We start from the raw sequence: 21,786 nt of genomic DNA on the forward strand, positions 1-21,786 counted from the left end.
ACGTCAAACCTTCAGTGAAGCTCTGCATGGACAGGGCTCTGCCCACTGCTTGACTGGCAGCATTTAAGTACTTTGGTTATTTCATTCCCAGTCAAATTGGCCATTAAGTACTAGTTATTCGTTTTTCATTAAATATTTCTAAGAAAATAGGATCAAAGATATCCCACTTGCTTAGAAAATTCAAAGCAAAACAAATACTGCAAGTACTCTATGTTCTTTGAGAATACAGTACTATGCTGTGGATCTGGAAGTATGTGTTAGGAAGCCAGTACTGCTGTTGTGGAACAATGTTTATCGTCACTGTCTGAAGAAAAACACGTACCTCCATTTTTGTGGATTTTAATTTACTACATCATTCGATCACAGCAGCTCTGTGTGAAACTGAATAGAACGCATGGACCAATAGAAATGCTCCAAAATTATTTGGAATAAAATCTTTTCCCTTCTCCTCGGAAGTAACTATTTTTAAGATGCATGTTTTTCTTTGGACAGCAATGATATATAAACCTTATATTTAGTTATTGGTGCTTCTGGCTTTCACACAGTACTGTACCTCTTGTAATATGATTGTCATAAATTCATAAGATCAACTGTCCTTTCAATTTGAAGTGCTGATGGTGTTACATGTGGATGATAAACAGAGTTAAACATCATCAAACTGAATTGATATAAATGCCCGCATAACTTTGAATGAATAAGGGCAATTTTATTTTTTTTAATCAATCCCACCGCAGACACCACAGCAAAGCTTCCAGGCATTCTGACTCTCAGCCCAGTCCCCAGAAAGGGAGCTTAAAATAGTTGAGGACTGTGACGGTCTTCAGTTTGAGGCACTATCAACATGAGAAAAGGACCAAGACAGTGGCTTCCCATGACCCTTTCTGTGGTTTACCTTCTGACCCCATCAGCTGGGCTCATATATCCTTGAGGAGTTTTCTGGACGCTGCAGCAGCCATGTGTGCACGTAGGCATGTGGGTAATCATGCACAAGTATTAGTGAGAGGAATAAGAGACGACAGAGAGGGAAACAAAGAGCAAGAGAGGCAGAAAAGGGAGAGAGAGTGGAGCGTGCCTTCCAGAGCTCTGATTGGTCAGTATGGAATTCCATTGAAACTATTTCCCACACTGACAGAAAGCTGGATCTTTTGCTCAACTCACAGGAAATAGACATTTCACAGGGAACAGAAATTGTCTTCTGTCTTCTCCATTATTTTCCTCAGTAGGTTTTGTTCAAGGCAAGAGAAGAGTATGCTCCTAGTAACCACCTGAAACGGATGGAAAGGCTATACGAATTATTTATCATTATTTTTTTTATTTCATATTTTTGATGTTATGTTTCTGTCCCTGTGTTGTTTCAATTTTTAATATACAATGTCATTGTAATATTCACAGAGTTATTCAAATGCAGTTAATAACAAAGGCATATGTGTTGATGAGAAAAAAATAACAATGCACGGCCTAATGCTAATAATAGAACATGAGCTTGGGGTCAGTCTGAACAAGCAGAGTTTGCTAAATGCCTCATTTATTGCCAAAGGATGGAGGAGGACATTGCCAGAATTCCTAGGTACTCTGTATTACCTCAAGGCTTAAACAGGAACATAACAATGGATTGTAGGAGATGGTGCTTTGCTTGAGAATAGTTCCCAGTTCTTCAGTTTACTTCTGGATGTTTGGATTACAAGCACTTCTCACCCACTGTGGTTTTATCGAGGTTTGAAGCTGAACGCTTTAGTCCAGAAAAATGAATCAAAGGAAACCTATTTTGGAGGATAATTATCAGTCAAATTACCACCCGGTGGAAAAGAGGAATAAGAGTAAAGACAACCTTCTGATGAATGCTGAATTTGGTGAGGACTATTATGGCAGTTATGGACATTGCCATGGGTGAGTTTTTTTCCCTATGATTTATTCATCCATTTTATGTAGTGATTATATACTGAGATTAGACGATTAGATTTGTATAAAAAGTTATTGAACAAGTTGACCATTCTCAATTAACTGCTTGAAAAACATTGCAAACCTATTGGTAGATTTGTTATTAATTTCAGTAAATGTTCTTTTAAGTAAATATATGTTTTATGAAACTTTTACTGAACTTTGATGCTATGTCTGCCCTCTGTATCACCAACTAAAGCAATACTGCCTTTGTCTGTTTGTTACAGAATTATATTATATCCTCTTAGCAATGTTTCTTGTTTCTTTGTAGTCTGTAGTCTGCAACATATTAGGCTCACACTTAAGTCTCCTTTGTTGAGTTCAGTCATGGTTAATACAAATGTTTTATTTTTAATTATTCGTCAGTGGTCCTTTCAGGGAATAGTTTCTGTGTTGAAACAACAGACCCTATATCGCTGCCACAGATGAAATGTGCTGTAATGGTGTTTGACAAGGCTTTATTAAATTATCGGCAGCATTATGTGCATGACTGATTTCCCCTGGGGTCTAATGAAGGTTGATGATGAGACTGAATGATGGCACATAGTTAAAAGGAAAAGGTTAAAAGGAAAACAGGCTGTATAACAAATTAAATTGGCAAGGCATGCAGACAGCAGGTAGAATACAACGCATTAAAGAAAAAAGAAAAAAATGGTTCTAGAACTAATCTTTTTGCTACACCAAATGTTATGCAAACTATATTACAAAAAGATTTAATTGTATCAGTATTTCTGCAAACTGCCGTAACGCCAAATAATATGTGAGAGCAAGATTTCACAAGGTCTCATAGTGGTCTGATATGAATTTGAAAGTTTAAAGTTGATTTTTAATAATAAACCCTACCCCCGATTATAATTCAGATGGCTTACTCTACTTATTACTAACATATTTTATGATATACATTTGTCATCAGTTCTGTCATCAATCACTACAGACCGATCCCTTTTAATATTAGTTTGGCACAAAATGTGACTTGTTTCATTCTGGCTAAAGCTTCAGTATGTAATATCTGTTCTTTTTTCATAGTGACTGTGGTCATCAGGCTCGGCAGACTGCGGCAAAAAGCAGGAGGCAAGCTGTGAGGGGGGCAGCGTACATGTTTAATGCCCACCCCAACAGCCTCACCCCAGTGGAGGAGCGTTTCCTTGATGCTGCAGAGTATGGAAATATTCCTGTAGTGCGCAGAATGCTGGAGGAAATTCCTGGGTTAGATGTTAACTGTGTGGACTACATGGGCCAGAATGCATTGCAGCTGGCAGTGGCAAATGAACACCTCGAGGTCACTGAACTTCTGTTAAAGAGAGATAACCTGTCTCGGATTGGGGATGCACTACTTTTGGCCATAAGCAAAGGCTACATAAGAATTGTGGAGGCCATTTTAGGCCACAAGGCCTTTGCTGACTCCAGAAGGCTCACTGCCAGCCCAAGACAGGCCGCAATGCATGACGATTTCTTTGCGTATGATGAGGACGGGTCACGTTTTTCTCACGACATCACACCAATCATCCTCGCTTCTCACTGCCATGAGTATGAGATTGTACACATTCTCCTTGGGAAAGGTGCTCGTATCGAGCAGCCTCACGACTACTTCTGTACATGTGACGCCTGCAATTATCACCAGAAATATGATTCTTTCAGCCACTCACGCTCTCGTATTAATGCCTACAGAGGCTTGGCTAGTCCAGCCTACCTCTCTCTGTCCAATGAAGACCCTGTGCTGGCTGCCTTAGAACTCAGCAACGAACTCGCCTGTTTGGCCAATATTGAAAAGGAATTTAAGGTATGGTTCCGATCGTACTACATGATCAACAATGTTGGGTTGACCTGTAGGCTAAGGCTTCCATTCCTTACTTCTTGGCTCAGTTTACCCCGACAATTACTGGTTAATAAGGCTTAGGATGTAATAGTCAGAGAACTGAAAGAGTTTTACAGTACTGATTACATAATCTGTGATAATTATAAACCTCATTCCCAAAAAAGTCGGCATGCTTTGCAAAATGTAAATAAAAACAGAAAGCAATGATGTGCTATTCGTTAAAACCCTTTAATTAATTATAGTACAAAGACAATATTTCAAATGTTGGAACTGAAATTTGTATTTTGTATTTGCCCATGTTTAATTTTATGACCGCAAAATATTCCAAATCAGCTGGGACAGGGCCACAAATGACTGGTAAATCTGTATAATGTTATAAAAATGCAATAAGTTTATTAGACAAATAGTCTTGCATTGCCAGACTCTCTACTGAGAAGCTGGTGCCTTTCACCATTTAAGGAGGCCAAGAACTGCCTACTACTGTAGGAAAGGAAGTTGACAGACACACAAAAGGACCAATCACAAGCCTGCTATTTTGGCATGACGTGTAGCAGGAGGCAGTCTTTATTAATTATGTTGGACTAGTAAGAACCAGGACGAAAGGAAATGCGCATAAGTGGATGTATAGGGAGATAATTAGAATGCAACCGGAAGAATCCTGACAGTGCGACCAAGTTAGTGTACTGAAAGTATCAGACTCTCTGTCAACTTGTGGGTGGAGCACCTACATGTCAATTGTGGGTGTCAATTGACATGACAGGGTTTAAAAAGTGCATCTTGAAGAGGCTGAGTTTTTCAGAATTAAAGATGGGGAAGGGGGTCACCATTGTGTGAAAGACTGCACAGGCAAAGCGCACAGTTCAAAAGTTAGCATCCATGAGGATATGTGGGTGCATTTGTTCACATCGTTAAAGTTAATGCCAAACAACGTAGAGATGTTTCGGAGCAACACGCTGCCATCCAGACAACGTCTTTTTCAAGGAAGGCTTTGCTCATTTCAGTAAAAGAGTTCTGCTGTTAGTCCAGACCTGTCACACAATGAAAATAATTGGTGTATTAGGAAACAATATATATTGTCACAGACCCCCCAAGTGTTTGATCACCTGAAAGCCTATGGAAAAATATTCCACTTTCAAAAATACAGCAAATGGTCTCCTGAAATATTTTTGAAATATTGTGTTTGTATTATTTTTACTTACATACATAGTTTAAATGGGGATTGTACATGGTTTGCAGTCATGAAATCAATAACAATATTTCACATTATTTAGTTCTGCCAGGAATTTCCAATGAAGAATTTACACAAGTCCAACTGATACTTCAAATAATTTTGCAAGACCTTTTATTATTTAACTGCATTTTACAATTATATTTTACAATCATAATTTCACAATTACTGTAAAAACAATAGATTATTCCAGAGTATGCAAGTCTTTAGGCTAAGGTATAGTAATAAATGTATGGTAATGATGGATAACACATTTATATGTCAGCCAAAATGCCTTGTTTCATTTTATCATCCATCTCCCATGTAGCTGCACTCTGTAGTTTTACAATAATGCTACAGTAAGAACTGCAATCACACTGATATCCTTTCCAGATAGCACACATGTTTGGGTTTAATCTGTGCCAATTTTGGAACTTAAGGCTCAGTTACAGCACTGGCTGTAGTGTTGAGTGGGCCAGGCCTGTGCCAAATGTTGATTGTGTCAAACATTTATTGCATCTGGGTTGTGTTCTGTGTCTCTTTGTTGTTGATGAATACTGATATACTAAATGGTGTTTCACTGATCATTTCCTTAAGAATGATTACAGGAAACTCTCTATCCAATGCAAAGACTTTGTAGTTGGGCTTTTGGATCTGTGTCGGAACACAGAGGAAGTGGAAGCAATCTTGAATGGGGAGGAGGACGACAGCTGTGAACCGCCCAGTCGACCAAGCCTCACTCGCCTCAATCTTGCGATAAAATACGAACTGAAAAAGGTAAAATATGCAATGCTTTAAAGTTTTCATTCTATGATGTTATAGAGGAACTAAATTCAGGTTCCTTTTAGATCCTCCAGAAAAACCCTGTAGAGCATTGTATACATTTACAGCAGAAATCATAAAGTACTGTACAGTACTTCTTACAGTAGATTGCTGTAAAGAAAACATCAGAGTTAAGAGTAATTTTCTGTAATTTACAAAAACTTATTTTTTAAAGTTGCAGATACTCTTGGCTGTCTTCCCAGCAACACTCACACATCTCATTTTCAGGGATGGTTTTTAGGGAACCAAATTTGGTTCCTCTGTCACATCGTTCCAAGAGCATTTTTTTTAAAGAGTGTAAGTTAAATATGTAAATATCTCATTCCTGTACTTTTAATATTTTATCCCAAACAGTTTGTTGCTCATCCCAATTGTCAGCAGCAGCTCCTCTCAATCTGGTATGAGAATTTGCCTGGATTGAGGCAGCAGACAACCGCTGTCAAGTTGTTGGTGGTGTTGGGTGTAGCTGTAGGACTGCCCATCTTAGCCATGGTGTACTGGTTCGCACCATGCAGTAAGGTTAGTGGCTTCCATTTTAGTCATAATTGCAAAATATTTTTCCTCAAGATTCTTACTACATCAAAGTCAGTGTATGAACTGCCCATTGAGTTTATGACATTTATTTTTTTACCATGATTATGTTGTCCAGGATCACAATTCCCAGGGTAATAATAATAGCAGGGCTTAAAATACCAACTTTATCATGTGAATTTTCAACAAAAATCCATTGTAAATAAACACATATGCTAGATAAGCATTTCTAATAGACACTGGAATTACTTTAAACAAGTAATGATGAAAATATGAGAAGGCCATAATTAAATCTCCCTTGAGCGTTTTCTTTATTATAAACACCCTTTTCTTTCTTGATCATGTCTGTTATTCACGGCAGCTGGGAAAGATCATGCGAGGGCCTTTTCTGAAGTTTGTGGCTCATGCCGCGTCTTTCACTATTTTCCTTGGCTTGCTGGTCTTGAATGCATCGGATCGCTTTGATGGGACAAAACTTTTGCCAAATATGACCATCCATGACTATCCAACACAGCTGTTCCGCATGAAAACTACTCCCTTCACATGGATGGAGATGCTCATCATCTTCTGGGTCATAGGTCAGTTGTACACACTGTAAAAACATTTGGAAAAATTACTGTAAAATACTGTCAGCTGTGGTTACCAGAATTTCACTGTAAAATATACATCTGCAGTATTTAAGATATTACAGTATGTGTTTTTTACCATAAATTTTATATTCAGTAAATGTAGATATTTTTTTTACAATATAACACCATGAAAAAAGATATACACAGTTAGAAAAACACCAAAAAAATCCCCATCATATGTACATTAAAAAGCAAGAAAGAAATATGTTAATAATGCAACAATGGAGGAGACATAGCCATATTGCAAATAAACACTATTTATACAGCCCTTAAAAAGTGTAGTGCAGAAAAAAGTGAGGAAAAAGACAGTATTTTGGGCTTATATCAGACACCAACACCAAACATACACATAAACTCACACACACACACACACACACACACACACACACACACATACACAAAATAAACCCACAAGGTAACATGAAAATCAAAAAGGCCCAAACAAAAAGAAAACCCCAGAATAAACCCTGAGAATTACAGAAACTCTGGAGCTGCTTGGCATGCAGGGATCCCATTAGTCCCACCTTTTCCTAGTCCTTGGCCATTTGTACCACATAATTGTTTGTTTATTTTTCACAAAACATAAATGCATAAATTACAGCGTTGTCTGTTATATGAATATTATGGAATATTTTCATTATAAACACAGTGTAAGATTATTTAACATTAGAATAATGTTTTTGTTTCAGTAAAGAGGTTTAAAAATGTGTGTTCTGTCTAATATAAATATTTATATTTCATTTAGAGTTTACAGCCCTTTACTGGCATATGTTTGCAATTTTTCACTGTACAATTTATGGACTATTTTTAGTGTATATAAGATGAGCATACAATGGTTTCCAACAGTAAACAGGAGCATTGAAAACAAGATTAAATCACTAGAATTTTTTTGTTCTGCACCTACTATGTCTTGTTCATTAACTAGTTATTACTCAGCACCTACTATGAAAACAAAGTGTAAGCAATAAAAATTAAGGTAAGGACAAATATGGGCCCTTAAGACTGAAGGGGAAATTTGTCCGTACCTACAATCAAAAGCATCCTTACCATTGTTCTCTCTCCCTCAGGGATGATCTGGGCAGAGTGCAAGGAGATCTGGTCTCAGGGTCCAAGGGAGTATCTGCTTGAGCCCTGGAATATGTTGGACTTTGGGATGTTAGCTATTTTTGTAGCCTCCTTTGTTACAAGGATAATGGCTTTCTGGCATGCATATGTAGCTCAGATTTATGTTGACGAACACTTCACAGATATCACAAATGTAACTTTGCCTCTGGAGGTGCAGTACTTCCATCTGGGTGAGTAGAAGCTCAGTAAAAGTGGAAAAAAATCAGTTTTAAACATCAGAGTTAGAAGGCCAGATTTATGCATTAATTATTTATTATTTGGTAAAATTCTGAGTGTTTATTTCATTGCAAATTTTCATCTTTTTTTCTGTTCTCAGCTCGTATTAACTGGCTGCCATCAGATCCTCAGCTGGTTTCAGAAGGGCTCTATGCCATTGCGGTGGTTTTGAGCTTCTCTCGAATTGCATACATCCTTCCCGCCAATGAGAGCTTTGGCCCGCTACAAATTTCATTGGGACGAACTGTAAAAGACATCTTCAAATTCATGGTCATCTTCATTCTAGTCTTTCTGGCCTTCATGATTGGAATGTTTAACCTGTATTCGTATTATCTGGGTGCTAAACAGAATGATGCATTCACAACGTAAGTGCTGGCATTCTTCTCCATGTGTTCTTCTAAAGAGTAAAGCAGTGCTGACAAAATGATGTTGTTCAAGTAATTTTTCAAAACAAAATATCATGGTATTAAAATATGTTAGGAAACATCCATTTGTTACCATCTGTTAAAGTGTACAAATATTTTTGGACAACTTTAATGTTTATAAAAATCACTTTATTCACTTCCATTACAAATTAATATGCTTTCATTTTCATTGATGATATAGCTGTATGGTTTCTTTAGAATGTAACTTTGCAAGAAGATAAAATTTCTAAGGATCTAATTAATGATGCAGTGCATTAATGTTACATAATGGCATTTTATAAATGGTTTTGGTCCTAGACCCATGATGGTTTCCGTGTATAGCTTCTTATTCAATTTTATTATTCCCGCAGCATTGAGGAAAGCTTCAAAACATTATTTTGGGCCATTTTTGGACTCTCTGAGGTCAAGTCAGTTGTTGTGAACAATGGACACAAGTTCATTGAGAACACAGGCTATGTTCTGTATGGAGTGTACAACGTCACCATGGTCATTGTCTTACTCAACATGCTCATCGCCATGATCAACAGCTCCTTCCAAGAGATTGAGGTATTTATTCTGTTATTTTGTTTTCATCCACAGTATTCCTCCATGCTGTTCTGACTTTAATGATTAACTTCTGATTAACACTGAACATAAGTGCTGCAGCTAATTGGGCTGTTTTCTAAATTATCTGTTTTAATTCATCTGCTGTCTCTGCTGAATGCAGGATGATGCAGATGTGGAGTGGAAGTTTGCCCGTGCCAGGCTCTGGTTCTCCTACTTTGAGGAGGGCAGGACCCTCCCTGTGCCCTTCAACCTGGTGCCCAGCCCAAAGTCTGTGTTAGGCCTGGGCTTGTGCCTGAAGGCACTGCTGCTGAAGATCATCCAAAAGCACAACAACATTACTAAGGGCGAGGCAGAGCTCAATGAGGTGACATACTCCTACGTACTTAAACATTAAGAAATAAATGGCTGTTTAGAAATAACTGTATTGGGCTCTAGTGTGGTACTGATAAATTGCAATGCCTGTTACTATTTTTTAAATGATAGAGCACATTTTTGTAAATTTCATTAGTCAGTTATGTCCTTATAGCAATTTCCTTTGTTTGCTTTATTTGAAAACTTCAGTTGGGAGAAAACAAAGCCAATGGAGAGGCAAGCCGACGATATAAGGTAAAAACCCTTCAAATAAAACCCTAAAAGTCCACACACTTCACAATTTAGGGTCATGAGCTCAGTAAATAGCAATGTAGATATGGACAGTGACTCAGATATTGATATCTAAATATAACTTTGCATTCGTTTACACAATCAGGCACCAGAACAAGACATGTATAATATAAACTGCTTGGCCAAAATAAGTTACTCTTTGTCATATTCTACAAGGATTACCCATGCTCTCAGTTCCACTAAACATATAGGTGCCCTTTGTAGCTGAAGAAGTACAAACTCTAATGCATCTGTTGCTCTGCACAGTTTGTTAGCCCCCTTTCAACCTATTCTTTGGTGATCAAAACGCACATGGGACCACCACAGGGCAGGTTTGATTTTGGTGGTGGATCATTCTCAGTGCTGCAGTGACACTGACATTGTGTTGGCATGTTAGTTTGCGTTGCACTGGTAAGAGTGGATCAGACACAGCAGTGCTGCTGAAGTTTTGAAGCCACTGTGAAAGCTCACTTTACACCAGTCCTTATTCAGTGGACAAAGGAAGATGTTGGCTGGATATATATTGTTGGTGGACGGTTCTCAATAATGCACTGTATGTTAGACAATAAATGTTTTGTAGGTAAGAATATTTTCAAGCACTCGGACACACACACACACACACAGGTCTTTTGCTTTCAGACTTCACATACACAAATATTGTAATGCATACAAAACTGCCAAATCCTATTGAACAAATTTAAATGAAGTGACTTTTACAGAGCAATTATTACAAATGACATGCATTGTGCATCTCATTCATTTTCCTTGCTGTATCCCCCTTGCAATAGCACCATGACCCCCATAGAAGGCCCACCCTCATGTTGAGAAGCACTACATTCATCCTGCTCCAACCACATCCATGTCTTCATTACGGTCATGTAGACTTATATATGCTTATGTTTATATTTATTTAAAAATGTTTAAAATTTCTCTTGAATTCTTCATATTTGTAGAAGATCATGAAGCGCCTCATCAAGCGGTACATTATCAAAGCTCAAATGGACAAAGAAAGTGATGAAGTCAATGAAGGTGGGTCATATGCTTTTTGAGATAAGAGCTAAAGATAACATATTATTAATCCCAAAGAAACACTGCACTATAACACTGAGGCAGGTTAAGCTGTCCGTATTTATTTTATCAGTAGTTTCAATCACAGTATTTCAGTCTGAATGGGTGTGAGTGTTTTAACACTCTTACATGACACAAAAGACAAAGTTGGGTGACCATGGACAGTTGAACTGATTTGTTCATTTAAGTGAAAAAAAAAAGTATGTGTCCTCTACAGAGAATGCCTTTCTGCACATATTAATCCAGTTTCTGTTTATATGATACATTTTTATGTTTGGAAAAAAGTTATGAAATGTGGCCTGTAAAAAGGTCGTTTAATACTTTATTTCTGTCTCGCAATATCGTAAATGAATGGAAAACTTGCACTTTTGCATATTTTGGCTTTTATAATTCTCGAAGTAAGGGAGATTACATTTTAACTCTGTGTGTTTATAAAGCTAACACCATTGTCCGTTAAAACTGTGCAGGTGAGCTGAAGGAAATAAAGCAGGACATTTCCAGCTTGCGTTATGAGCTTCTGGAGGAGAAGTCATACGACATGGAGAACATGGCGGAGCTAATCAGGAAACTTGAGGCAAATCTGTCTGTTTGGACTTATAAGGAATGAAACTTCTTTGTAAATGTGGCTACAGTGAAATGCTGTAATCTTGGGAGCATTTCTGTGGGAGTATTTCACTGTGATCAGCACAAGACTGTTTACACAAGAAGACCCAGAGATGTCTGTTTGTCTTATGGATTACTGTGAAGAGGAGTTCTGATTTTTACATTTTAGTTTCACTGGACTTATCTTCTGATGTAAAGGCTTCAATTTATACTGAATGAAAATATGGTATTTACTGAACTTATAATAAAAACATCATTATAAACTGCCATTGTTCATTGAATCGTTTCTTTCAGAGTATAAATGTTGCACATACAGTGTGGTATACACAGTGCCCTATATTTATTCCCTTCTGCATCATTCATTCTTTCTTTACTTTCTTGCATGTTGCAAATTCTAAAAGGTTTAAGTTTGCTGTTACACAGAGAAGTATTTAAGCAAAAGACACCAGAAGGTGGAATAAACCTTTTAATAATTTTCAAAAGGGCATTATTGCATTGAAATGCTGCACAAAGTTACAATTTCATTTCCAAAAATAATGAGATGTTTTATTAAATGTAAATCAGAATCTGTGATGTGTTAGTTCTCTTGGAGCTTTGTTTTAACTGAAAAAGCACAAAGAATAGAGTTTGCACTGTATTTAGGTTGTGTATGTACATTGCTCAAAAAAATAAATGGAACACAATGTAACTCCAAGTCAACTTGTCCAGTCAGGAAGCAACATTGATTGTGAATCAGTTTCACCTGCTGTTGTGCAAATGGAACAGACAACAGGTAGAAATGAGAGTCAATTAGCAAGGCAACCCCTATGAAGGAGTGGTTCTGCAGGTGGCGACCACAGACCCTTTCTCTGTTCTCATTCTTTCTGGCTGATGTTTGGGTCATTTTTGCATGTGAGTGCTCTCACCCCTAGAGGCAGTGTTATTTTAGTGTTCCCTTTATTTATTTATTACATTTTTTGTGCAGTAACACATCCTAGATCTTTTATAATTATCATTTCCTTCTTTTGACACCTGCCTATCACTCTACAAAAATAGGCAAAATAAGAATGTAAACTTTAATATTTAAATATTTTATAAAATATATGTAAATTTAATATTCAAGACACATTTCAATCTTAATATATTCCATAATAATCAGCAAACTGCTGACAAGTGAGGGTATCACGATTGGGTACAAAATGTGCTTCCAACAAAGACTCATTCATTGCAAGCAAAATGGATTGTGATGCACCATTTTGTGCCAAACGTATTGAGAGAACTGTTAAACAGTTCAAAAACAACATTATGCAACTTTCTATGTAATATTTCAGTATATTTCATCACCTAATGTACATGATATTGTAAAAAGATTGACGTAATCTGGAGAAATCCGTGTGTGTGTACAACAACACTACTGAAATGCGTGACCTTTGAGCCCTCAAATGGCGTGGCAGGAGAAAGTGAAATGCGGCAATAAAAATAGCCAAATGTGCTTGGGAACAGTTTGAAAAGCCTTGTCACAGTCTGACGTTACAGGAATGCAACCTGAAACTATATTACACAAGGTGAAACCCACACACCAGTTCTATGTGGAAACATTAAAGAGTTCTCTGGGATCTCAGGTAATCTCAGATAGTCTTAAAGACAGTAGAAATGTGTGTTGAGTCCATGTTTCAACTTTTTTTTGCTGTTATCAGCAGTAAATGCAAAAGCCAACACCTCTTATGGTTTTGGGGGTGCATCAGTGACCACAATATGGGTGACTTACATATGGGAGAAGCCCATTGATGTGAAGGCGAGAGAAATATTTTGCAATCAAGAGGACAGCTTATCATGGGAAGTCTATGGTTATTTCAGCATGACAATACCAAGCCTCATTTTGCACGTGTTACAACATGTTTTTTGTCCAGATCTGTCTCTTATGGTGCATCATGAAGAAGAGAATCAGTCAATGGTGACAAGACTTTGTAGCAGCTCAAGACTAGTATCAAGGAAGAATCCACAAAAATGTGCAAAACTGCAACAGCCAGTATCCTAATGATTGAACAGTGTGGTTAAAAGCAAAGTTGATATAACTCGTTGGTAAACTCAACTCTCTCTCAACTTTGAGTGTGTTGCAGATGTCAAGTTCTAAATGTGTTTATAAAATATAAAGAAAGTAAAGAAAGTTGGAAATATTTGTGTGCTAAGGTAAATAAATCTTCAAGGGAGTAAATTATATTACATTACAGATTCCTGTTTTTATTTTATTTTGCATTTTACAAAATTTCCCAACCCTTCTGGAAATGGGGTTGGTACGAACATAATAAGAACAATAAGAACAATAAAAACAGCTAAATGAACCAATAGGACATCTTAGTCGAACTGCAACTGTTCCTGGACTTTAAACATAAGACATAAGGACTACGTAATATCAAGTTTACACAGAGAAAACTTTTTACCATTTATTACATTTATTAGGGTATCACAGGGTTAAACGCCCCCTGGTTCAAAATGTCCCCCAGTTATTTTTCCATTAAACCACCATGCCACATTAGCCTCCCCACTACATGAGCGTTCATGTACACGGTTTTAGATGTAGTGTATTATGTAATATATGATAAATAAATCTAGAGTCATGACATGGCCATATATAAAAATTCTGACTGCTTATGCTAACATGTTAGCATGCTAATGAGTTCATAGCATAGTTCATAAAATAGCTAGCTTTATTCTATGTCTAATCTACAGAATAACAATCTCAGGGTCACGGGAATATAAAATTAATGAAAGTACATGGAAAACTAACATTTAATAAGATTTGTGTCAAAGTGAATAATTTGCTCTTCACTGTAATATAGTTCCACTAACTTTGGGGGACTGGAATATTTAGTCTAGGTAACGTTTAGAACAGATATTTAGACTTTTCTGGTCTGTGATCATAGAGTATATAAATATAATCCTTATTAATTTTACACTTTTGCTGGAAGATTTTTTGGGGAATTGGGGCAGTTCCCACATTGAACCCTATATTGTCCATTAAAATTCACAGAAACAGTAAACCAGTGTGAAATGAAATACAGTAGAACCAATAACAGAGAAAGTGCAGTTTCAGTGAGCACACAAGAACAGCTTTCAGAACACATTTACATAGAGTGATGTTTTTCATTTGTACCTCATCATAAAGGGACCCCCTGTGTTATAGCCTGTAATAAACTATACCCAAAACCCAAATGTGTTGGAATTGTATTTAACACATTTGAACTGAACTGTGAGACATGCAGTGTTAAAATGAAAATAATATTCAGATCCTTCAAAATGGCAATGATCTCTTTGAAATGGTAATAATGGGAATACTGTTCAAAAGGTTACACTCTAAACCATTCCTGTGATTTCACAGTGAATGAGTTTACATTTTTAAACTAACAGTGTTTTCCTAAATTACAGTACATTCATGTATTTTGCTATGAATTCTGCAAGCTCACATCCATTCTTATCACATACAGTATGTTCCTGAAAGAATTATGTATGCTAGAGTTCCCTGCATACTCTATAGAAACAAAATATGGAACTTAATGGAAATGTCAAAGATTTCACCCAAAGAAAATGTCATCTATAAGTTAAAGTATAAATGCTTAATAAATAATAAAAAATTAGATAATAACCATGAGATAATATATAGTTACTAGATAGTAACTATTAACATGTCTCAATCTCTGACAGAAGTTTCAGCTGACACTGTAATATTAATGTCATTGAATTACAGTAAATTAATGTAAAATGTCGTAGAGTACCATATTGTAAATTAACATTACCTTATTGGCGGCTGACAATAGGTTCATGGAAATTTGACAGGATTTTAATACATGACACCTACATAAACATTTAATGATAATTGACATAAAGCTACATTAACATCTATAAAAGAATATTATTAAAGTTGATTATATCTATTTCCTGCTATAAAGTTTTAAAATATCTGACTTCTTTATAGATATTTATGAAGGTTTAAGTAATTTGTCAAAAAAGGCTTAAAAAAGATGTGGGTGTCATGTACCATTAGGAATGTCAAACTGCAGTCTAGAGTAACTAAAAAATAAACAGGAGTTTATACTGGCTTTGAACAGATATGACAGGATTAACTGATTTGTTTATCATTATTTGTAGGTGCAGTTAATATATACTACTGTGCTTAAAAACAGTAAACACAGACCAATGAATCCAATGAATCTGAAGGTGGGCCACAAATCTGTGCTTGGTGTGACACAAGCACAGATTTGAAATCTTTACATAATCCACTGTCATTCAACAAAGCATCAATGCTGAGGTTAGGGGGAACATTGACTCGACTATTGATGACCAGCATCTGTTAAACATGTTTCATTGGAACGGAAATGTCACTTTTAAGGTAACACGGAAATAAAGGAATACTGCTTATGTGCAAATGTTTGTAGAAAATCATTATAATCACTGAATTCGGCTGTTTTTAAGGATGTTCAACTGTGCATGCACAACTTGTATAATCTTTTTAGAAAATCACGAAATGTGACATTCTAAAGCACCCCAGCATTGAGCCTTGGGACTGTGGAACTAGCTGCCTATTAATGCCTTTAATTTTAGAATAAATGATGAATGAGCAGGTGTCCACAAACATTCAGAATTCAGAACATACAGAGTGCGGTATGTGTGAGTAGTAACACTGTTTTAGCCAAACACTTTCTTTACAGTCTTTGGCTGACTTCTCACTCCAGGAACAGCAAAATATAATTAATACATTCTTAGATGGGCTCTGACAAGTCTTGTATATATGGTAATAAGAATTATATATGTACAGAGTGCAACGATCAGCACACTGAGTCACATCTGGATATACAGAGTATAAATTGTCTTTGACAAAAGTACCACAACATTCATCAGTGTGTTAACTGCAAGTATCTTTCACAGAGACAAAACTATAATATGAGAAACACAGGCCGTGTCATGTGTCTGTGCTGGTCGTATTATTGGTTCAACATGTCAGAGCCAGTCTGCATAATTACACACCTATAAATAAAATACTTTAGGGTTTATAGAGTCAACCACATGTCGATAAGAAACATAAAATATTAATTAGATTAGAAACTAATATCTACATCTTGAGTTAATATGGACCATATAGACTCTGTTGTTGATAACGTGGTTATAATCATTTTTAAAATGTATTCAAACGATTCACATATTCTATATCAGGAATGTAAAAAAGAGGTCTCTTTTTGGAGAAATTAACACCATGGATACCATGGACTTGCTTTGTCTATTTCAGGGCTTACTAGAGAAACACCACATAATTCTCTGGGATGAGTCCAGTTTTGCCATTATATGTTGCTTGGAGCCACCCAGGTTCCACGGAGGGATACACTGAAAAAAATACCATGACAAAAAGTCAGTTAAATCAGAAAGGTCAGTAGTGTTTCGGACGACTAGGACAAAACAATCATAAACAAATAAATGAATAAATACTTGAAGAAAAAAAGTATTTATTTTTAACCACAACCCTGAACAGAATAAAGCAGTCACGGAAAATGATTGGATGAATCATTTACATATCTTGAATTAATATTTATTAATTTTTTTCCTTGCGATGGACTGACACACTTTCCAGGGTGTGTTAATACCTTGCGCCCAATGATTCCACTTAAGCTATGGACCTAGCAAGACCCTGATCAGGATGAAGCAGTTACTTCTATCTGAGCCACCACTAATATAAATGGACATTTCCATACATTGGAGAAGAATACTAAGGCTATTTCACTTGCCCTGACCAAAGCTATTTGTACTCTATCAGAACATGATAGGAGCCCTGGTTCTTATTTATTTCATGCATGGATGATGAATTGGAATTTCCATGGTGGTATTTTTTACAGACACTTCACTTCGTTACTGATATCACTGCTGTGTGAACGCACCTGAGAATGTTACATTAAAAAAAACAACAAAAACTACTAAATTGAGAAACTACTAAATAGGAGAGGAAAAGCAACATCTCCTTGTAGCAGCCCAGTATTATTTGTATCTAGCTTAGAATAACTCAGTTATATTCATTAGAGTCTGTTAGAATTGGCTCAGTCAGGGTAGCTGGAATATAATACAAATATATTTAAAAGTACTGAAAATATATACTTGAAAGTCAGGGACCACTTAAGTGACAGTTTATGACCTTTTATTTTGAGAGTGTTTGGCAGATAAATAATATGGAACGGAAAGGCATCTATGACAATTTGAATGTCTATAGCAGAAGGGTACAATTTAATTTTACCCAGGGCCAATTTCACATAAACTACACAAGAGGGCATCAAAAAACACCTATTACTATACTGTTTTACATGTACCCAAAGTATATTTAGCAGTAAACCTTAGGTGGCAGTGTTCTGCCGTTTCATTAAACTGCCTGATGAATTTAACATGCCAGCATTTTTTATTTAATTAATTTAACAATACATTAGGGCAGAATCGAAAGTTTTGTCGAGCAGTGCCAAACCCGTGGGGTGTAGGTTGTGCACCCCTGGTCTATTGAAGCCTAAAATGTCTAGCTGTGTCTTTGTAATAAAGCATTACTAATTTGAATGTGTTCTTGAATAATTTGAGATTGTATTTACCATTACAGAAGAGTGCCCCTTTAGGGAAGCTGAGCTCATGGCTGTGCTCAGCTTGGCAGGAATACATGGCCTTTGCTTCCCTGCAATTGCAACAAAGAGAAGTGAGTTAGAGGGGACACAGCTGGAGAGACAAGCTGCATGAAAGAGTTTACGCATGCAACTCTCTGTAAGGCTTTTTGTGATGATGAATTAGGTGAGGGTGAAACGTCAGGCAGTTACTTGAGGGCATGCAGGGGTAACATTAGCTGCAGAAGATCTATTTTGAAGCATGCAAAGAACAACAAGGCAAAATGTTGGACACAGTGTCCCAACAAAGAATGACAATCCATCCTAGAATGTTGTGGCACAGTGTAGCTAAATGTTAAAACAGAACGCTGAAAAGAATACATCCCATGCTCTGTCACAAATGCTCTATGGCTGATAACGAACCTTCCCACAGGGGTAGGCTGGGAGACAACAGGGCTTTCAAAAAGGGCTGCTCTGGAGGCCACCCTACAAGAGAAAACAAAGAGAGCACAATGAGTTATACTGTTATCAAGCATATGCCTCATGTTCACACACAAACATTAATTGGTGATTACTTTTTACACAACATTAGGTGGACACAGTAATTTACTAACAGTCACAAACAGATGTGTCTTTACTGAAACACATGCGCTTGTTTACAGAAAAAGGAAAGATAGCATGAGCTTCTCGAGCCTCTATGTCAACATTCTGGCTCTCAAAGAGAACTTTTACAGCCAGCCCTGCAGCCTGAGGTCATCTTTTACAGAACAGAGGAACAGTACACTAGTGAGGAATAAAGCCCCAAAGACTGCTCCTGGACCACTGTCATATGATGTCATATGTGGTATAATACGGTCCACAGCTTTCAATCTTTTGCTCAGCTTTGGAATGCTGTCTACATTGTTTTTATGTTTTACGTTGACATATTAAAATTTTATTTAATATTTCGAAAACTTAAAAATAACAGTTATATAAATGCTATTGAAAACTTAAAATAACAGCCTTAGAATACAACGGAACTGGAATTTTAGGGTTTAAAAATGTATTTACCTCGATGAGAGGATACTTTAATCCGATGTTTTAAAAAAGGTAATATTTGTACCATTTTTTAACTTCATGCTGCTATGAGTAATAATAACATCACTGTAAAAGTTGCTTACACAGATCCAGGTCTCTGGTATCCGTTGCTGGCAGTGGAGTCCAGTCTACCTCTGCCAGAGTCTTTAGGAGGAAGATCTGGTAACGGCAGTGATTTCAGACTGTCTCTATTACTGCGTGAAACCAAACTCTGAACAGAACCATGACAGCTCCTGAAACCTAGATAAAAAAATTAACAAAATAAATTGATTTGTTGAAGCCAAATTTATTTGTTTGTAACATCAATATTTTTAGATTCATCCTTAGCACAGTCAAGGCCTACTATATGTTCTGTGAACAAAGTGGGAAGTGCAGTTATATGACCGCATTAATGGGCTGCTCACCCTCAGAGATGTGGAGGGAGGTGAGTGAGGAGCAGGTGGACATGCTGAGGCGTCCTGCTCCATGCTCATCTGGACTCCGATTCTCTGCTCTGTCGGGCAGTTTGGGACCTGGAGAATCTCGACCTGTTGGCAGGCTGCTCAGAGCCTCCTCCCACTCGCCGTCCGTCTTAGCTGCATCCTCTTTGGAGCTGGAGTCGGGGCTGGTGGTGACCGGCAGGCTCTTGGGACCATTTGAGGAGGGGGAAGGAGTGGTCCAGCAAAGGCTCCCTGAGGTTTTGTGTTTGGAGCGGGATGGAGAGTTTGGTTTAGAGCAGCCATTTCTCTCTGAAGAATGAGAGGACAGAGATTCCATACTGCCCATGGGTGTGCTGCTGGGACTGCTGCTGAATGTGTCACCTGAGGCAGGAGTACAGGGAAAAAAGTAGGTATTTGAAGACAAATAAAAATTTTTAATCTTTGTTTAAAAAGAAGGGGACTGAAAGAGTAACAGGTTTATTCTGAAATAGAGGATTGAATTTTAAAGATGCATGCCTTATACCTATACCTCCTACTTTTAAATTATTTATTCACAAACCACCATACATTCCATATTTAGTTCAATTACTCGTCTCAACTTTGCTTAGTATTCTGGAATTGTGGAGACATTTTAGACAAATGCTTTTGTTGAATTAAAATGACATTGTACATTAGCAGCAGTGGTGTTGGGGGGGTTATAAAAGTCAGAAGTCAGTGTCACTGCTCAGTTGAGAGTGCAGCAAAATTAAAAAACATTTAGCAAATGACCAAGGTATTTCAAACAAAGTGATATAGAATATGCTATATGTGTTTCTAATAAAAGTGGCTGGTAAATATATTCAGGGTGTAACTGAAAGGAGAGAGACACACTGTCAGCATCAGCGAGGCACAGGGCAGGTGGATAGAGGCCTCTGGACTTGCGTGGTCCCGATGAGAGGCAGATGGCATTGCTGCGTCGTGAGCTGGCGCGAGACTGGGTCTGAGACTGAGGCAGAGGCACATTGGGGTCTGGAGACTGATGGAAGATCTAAGGAACACCCAACAGATAATAAGAGATATTACAAGACAGATAGCAGGTTGCTGGTTGAAAATGAATGAAAAAGCTCCTAAAGGTCAACATGCACTGTTTATGGGGAACTCTGCAATAATATTTAGTTTATTTGGCCTTTTTTGAGCAAAAAAAAAATAAATCTAATAATTTATTCATGATTTCAATTATCTTTCTGAAATTTTTTGACTTTTCGTTTTTAGGATTTAAATTAATTTCATCTTTGAAAAATATAGGAGCATAGGCTTGTATGAATGGCCTCATATTGAACAGAATCTCCTGTAAAGAATGTGATAATATTCAGAGCAAATACCACCATAAACAACACCAGAGCTTGATAGCATATATTTCAAAGCAGGAGCGGAATAATAGCTCCCCTCTGTGTTTGGTAAACAGTGCCACCTGCTGTTAACTTTAATCAACACATACCTTCTCATAATTCTCTATAAGGATCTCCACCACAATGTTCTGAAACTTGATGTTCATCATGGCAGCTACTGTCTCTTCCTGAGACCGCATCAGCGTGGGACCAAAGATCACTCCAAGATTAGATACGGTCATTAGATTCTTCTGGCTGTGTGTTGACACCCTGGAAAATGCAGAAATCACTGAGTACTGCAGAAATCAGTTACTGAATATTTTATCCGTTTAGAATAATATGCCCTCTATGAACCTACACAAACAGGTGGTTGATCAGGATATCCAGCATCTCTTTGTTCTTCTCTGGCAGCTTGTACACAAGAGCATGGACTGCACGCACTCTGTAGTTCTGATCATCTGACTCTAGAAATGTAACACAGTGATAATATTCATCTCAGCAACTGTCATATGGTTTAACGATTGATCTCTTCTAAAACAACTCACAAACAAATGATTTTTTTTTTTCACTGATGCTATTAATTTCCAAGTTTGTATGAACAGATCACATTTTGCTTGACAAATCAACTTCTAAATAGAAAATTAAAATGCAGTCCAGGCTTGGTCCTCCTGCCCACCAAACCAGCGCTTATAGAGACATAAAAGTTCTAAGCTCTGACCATCGCTAAAACACCATTAAAGAGCAACAATGTTTAAT

General features: G+C 37.1%; 2 protein-coding genes across 2 annotated transcripts in view; one reads left to right on the top strand and one right to left on the bottom strand.

Annotated features, from left to right (window-relative positions):
• The first annotated feature begins 1,734 nt into the window (after nucleotides 1–1,734).
• Nucleotides 1,735–11,762, top strand: trpc6a (transient receptor potential cation channel, subfamily C, member 6a). Its single transcript, XM_066645964.1, has 12 exons — nucleotides 1,735–1,887; nucleotides 2,965–3,718; nucleotides 5,559–5,738; nucleotides 6,138–6,302; nucleotides 6,676–6,892; nucleotides 8,011–8,238; nucleotides 8,385–8,649; nucleotides 9,060–9,255; nucleotides 9,416–9,619; nucleotides 9,817–9,861; nucleotides 10,851–10,926; nucleotides 11,433–11,762. The coding sequence occupies exons 1-12, from the start codon at nucleotides 1,745–1,747 to the stop codon at nucleotides 11,570–11,572; spliced, it is 2,613 nt and encodes an 870-aa protein (XP_066502061.1). The 5' UTR covers nucleotides 1,735–1,744; the 3' UTR covers nucleotides 11,573–11,762.
• Nucleotides 11,763–13,787: 2,025 nt separating this feature from the next.
• Nucleotides 13,788–21,786, bottom strand: part of arhgap42a (Rho GTPase activating protein 42a) — a 37,814-nt gene continuing 29,815 nt past the window's right edge. Inside the window, exons 17-24 of the mRNA XM_066645780.1 lie at nucleotides 21,389–21,494; nucleotides 21,141–21,300; nucleotides 20,534–20,690; nucleotides 19,649–20,044; nucleotides 19,328–19,484; nucleotides 18,591–18,653; nucleotides 18,162–18,241; nucleotides 13,788–16,923 (exon numbers count right to left, since the gene is read on the bottom strand). Coding sequence (XP_066501877.1) covers nucleotides 16,835–16,923; nucleotides 18,162–18,241; nucleotides 18,591–18,653; nucleotides 19,328–19,484; nucleotides 19,649–20,044; nucleotides 20,534–20,690; nucleotides 21,141–21,300; nucleotides 21,389–21,494 — 1,208 coding nt within the window. The 3' untranslated portion in view covers nucleotides 13,788–16,834. The remainder of the gene's footprint in view (nucleotides 16,924–18,161; nucleotides 18,242–18,590; nucleotides 18,654–19,327; nucleotides 19,485–19,648; nucleotides 20,045–20,533; nucleotides 20,691–21,140; nucleotides 21,301–21,388; nucleotides 21,495–21,786) is intronic.

Source organism: Hoplias malabaricus, chromosome 15 (assembly GCF_029633855.1).
Source record: "Hoplias malabaricus isolate fHopMal1 chromosome 15, fHopMal1.hap1, whole genome shotgun sequence".
Taxonomy (NCBI): Eukaryota; Metazoa; Chordata; class Actinopteri; order Characiformes; family Erythrinidae; genus Hoplias; species Hoplias malabaricus.

Bases quoted from the DNA above. Each gene is read 5' to 3' on its own strand.
- trpc6a (XM_066645964.1), top strand. From the start codon at position 1,745: ATGAATCAAAGGAAACCTATTTTGGAGGATAATTATCAGTCAAATTAC. The intron at 1,888-2,964 runs GTGAGTTTTTTT...CTTTTTTCATAG, and splicing joins AGTTATGGACATTGCCATGG to TGACTGTGGTCATCAGGCTC. The intron at 5,739-6,137 runs GTAAAATATGCA...TATCCCAAACAG, and splicing joins TAAAATACGAACTGAAAAAG to TTTGTTGCTCATCCCAATTG.